Source organism: Cyclospora cayetanensis, unplaced genomic scaffold (assembly GCF_002999335.1).
Source record: "Cyclospora cayetanensis isolate NF1_C8 unplaced genomic scaffold, CcayRef3 CcayRef3_contig_398, whole genome shotgun sequence".
Lineage (NCBI taxonomy): Eukaryota > Apicomplexa > Conoidasida > Eucoccidiorida > Eimeriidae > Cyclospora > Cyclospora cayetanensis.
In genome coordinates this window covers 347-3,173 of record NW_020312367.1, presented here as the reverse complement: position 1 = coordinate 3,173, position 2,827 = coordinate 347, and the positions used below count along the sequence as shown (strand labels likewise).

Here is a 2,827-nt window from a genome sequence, read left to right as displayed (position 1 = left end):
CCGAATTTTCACTGCCTTGTTTTTTACAGATGCAAATGCCTGCTGCCTCAACATCCCTGTCATCTCTGAATCTGTGCGCGCGTCGCTTTTTTGTGGCGTACTTGCAGCCCTAAAGCGCTACATTAACATCCGCCACAGCACGGGCGCACCCCCTCCTGCCAGTACACTAGTGCCGGCCTATTGAAACAAGATGTGTGTCTTAATGGGTAAAAGGGAAGAAGGGCTGAGCACGCAGAGCGCTCCTCTGATATGGAGACTTAACGGCGGAGGCAGCAAGCAAAGCACCACCAGGCAACAGCAGCAATCCGGAGTAGCAGAAACAACAAGGGCACAAGCCAAAAGCGAGGCGGCGCTCCAACACATCAGGATTGCGGCTCTTTAGTCGAACTGCTGCCTGAGTTGCATCCATGCTTCGGGCTTCCACGTGGCGTGAGACGACTGACCCTTCTTTCTCTTGAGCCGCTCCTTTTCCTTTATTGTCAAGGCCCTCTTCTGCCGTCCGCCGTCTGCGAGAAGAGCGAAAGAGAAAAGACAACCCCTCGTCTCAGGCCAAAGGAGGTGCACAGAGAAGCAGCACAGAAGCAGATAGAGTGCCGAGAAGCGGCACAGCCCATGGTAATGCAAAAGGCACTTGGAGCAAATGACTGCACATGCATGAAAATCCAAGAATGTACGCAGACTTTATGCACGCCAAGACAGCACACTGGGGACGCAAGACAGTACAGCCAAAGGGCCAATACAAAAAGAGAAGAGGGCTATACTAAAAAGGATCGAACCAACGAGGCAGTGGTCGAATTATCGTTTCTCATCTACCTAGATGCGAGGCTGCATTCAGAATAGTTACATGCTGCCTACCGGGATCTTCCTTCTTGCGTCCTCCTTCATCCTCCGCCTCTCCCGCCGCTGGTTTGTAGCCTCCGCGTCCTTCTACGCCAACGAGCGGCACATGCCAGCCGACACCAACAGGCAACCCCACATACACTGCAGAGACGGGAGCGCAGAGAGACCCTTCGGAAAAAGAGCAGCTTCGACGTGGTTCGCACACCGCAAAGAGAAGACACGACCCTCTCTACAGAAATCGGGAGAGGGCACAGTTTTCCCATGCAACATAACACCACCACCCGCCGACTGAATCTTCATGCCAAACACAGCTGCGGAAAGGTGGCTCCCCCTCCCCCGTCCCCTGAAGATCCTGCCACACGGGAAAACTGACAAGGGCATACATACCCTGCTGTGATTTCTTCTTTGGCATGCGAGAGCCGCCACCTACTGGTCCAGACGCCGCCACATGCTGGACCTCATCTCCTACCAGTCGTGCCGCGCGTTCGATGGCCTCTTTTTCCCTTTGCTGCTGCTTTTGAAGCACCCGTTGCTCTGCAGCGTTGAGGGCTATGTCTGCAGCAGGCAGAGACACGGGAGCCTCCTCTGTCTTCCCATGAGGCTGCTGCAGCTGCCGCCGAAGTCTTCTGCGCTTCTCCCTCAAGAGATCCTGAATGCTGAAGACCTCGTCATCCTCCGCTCCTGCGGCATCGCCTGCTGAATCTCCTGAAAGAAACGGCCCATGCCCGCTCTCGCCCTCCGCATTGCGAGCAGTCGCATTGCCGTTAGTCATTTGTTCGCCATCTGTCGAAGCTGCCCGCAGGGAGCTCCCCTGCAGGCTTTCTTCTTGTGGCTCCTTGAATATGTCAACGGGAGAGCATGACGATTCGGACGCGGGTGAACTCAGGCCGTCCAATTCCCTTTGGATGCGTGCGAGATCTTCAGCTTGCAGCATCTTTTGAGGAACGGAGCAGGCAGAAGCACGAGCGAAAAGAACGACGAGGCCTAATGGGGAGGGGGTGGCGCCAGCAGCAGGAAAGCTGGGCAGGGGGGGGTTCAAAGGAAGGAAGGGGGTGAACCGCCTCTTTACAGACGCCGACGCACACGCTCCACGAATAACGGGGTTAATTCGCCGCGAAATTCGCCTGTTCAGGAAAACAGCATCCAGCCAACTTCGCGCTTCCAGAGGCTGGAACAAAGGATGAAGGGTTCACGGAGCAGGAAGACCTCGCGGCATGTGAGGAAGAGCATTATCATACAGATAGCCTGGAATTCGCGATTTTCAGACTAAGGAAAGTAACATACATTAGCAGGCGGATGCCATTCCCTACAGAGCGCACGGACAGGGGCCTCCACAGAAGAGTGGAAACCGAGGAAAGCGACCTCTCCTTCGATCCTGCCTGCAATACTTAAGTCCTCTTACCAAGGTTCGAAGAATCAAAGGAAACAAAGCAGACATGCCGGGAAAGACAGCCAGAAGGGGAGATGCAGATGGCTGCTCTTCACTGCCGCCGCCTACTGCTCAAGCGCATGTGGCGTGCATTCAGGGAACCGCGACCTTGTTCGCTCTTTCCAGGCTTCTATTCCAGAGAGCAGCAAATGGCGCTTGATCCGTTCTCACAGCATACCACCTGCCGTTCATGTGTGACCCTCGTTTCGCAGCGCTGTGCACAGACGCTCAGCTTTCGCCGCCCCTCGGGCAGCACCGCTTCATAACAGAAATCTGAGACCGCAGGTTCTTCCTTCGGCTCTGCTGCTGATAATGCAGAATTGCGTGCGCTGCGTGGGCAGCTGCACTTCTGCAGCCTTGCAGAGGAATACGAGGGCCCTCGCGACTGCCGTCGTGCCCTTCCACTACTCCCCGCTTTTCCAGCTCTCTAAGGAACCGAAATGCCAGTTCAGACGACTCGACAAGCTCAGCAATGGTGAGTTACACGGAGGGGGACACGCAGCAGACGCAGCATATCCCAGGCACTGAACGCCCCCCACCAACAGCGCTGGCAGCTCC

General features: G+C 55.8%; 1 protein-coding gene across 1 annotated transcript; it reads right to left on the bottom strand.

Annotated features, from left to right (window-relative positions):
* Nucleotides 1-378: 378 nt before the first annotated feature.
* Nucleotides 379-1,774, bottom strand: LOC34622145. The gene is made up of 3 exons (XM_026334266.1): nucleotides 1,228-1,774; nucleotides 856-981; nucleotides 379-506 (listed from the first exon to the last, which is right to left on the bottom strand). Exons 1-3 carry the CDS (start codon nucleotides 1,772-1,774, stop codon nucleotides 379-381), a joined length of 801 nt encoding a protein of 266 aa, XP_026190051.1.
* Between the last annotated feature and the right edge of the window lie 1,053 nt (nucleotides 1,775-2,827).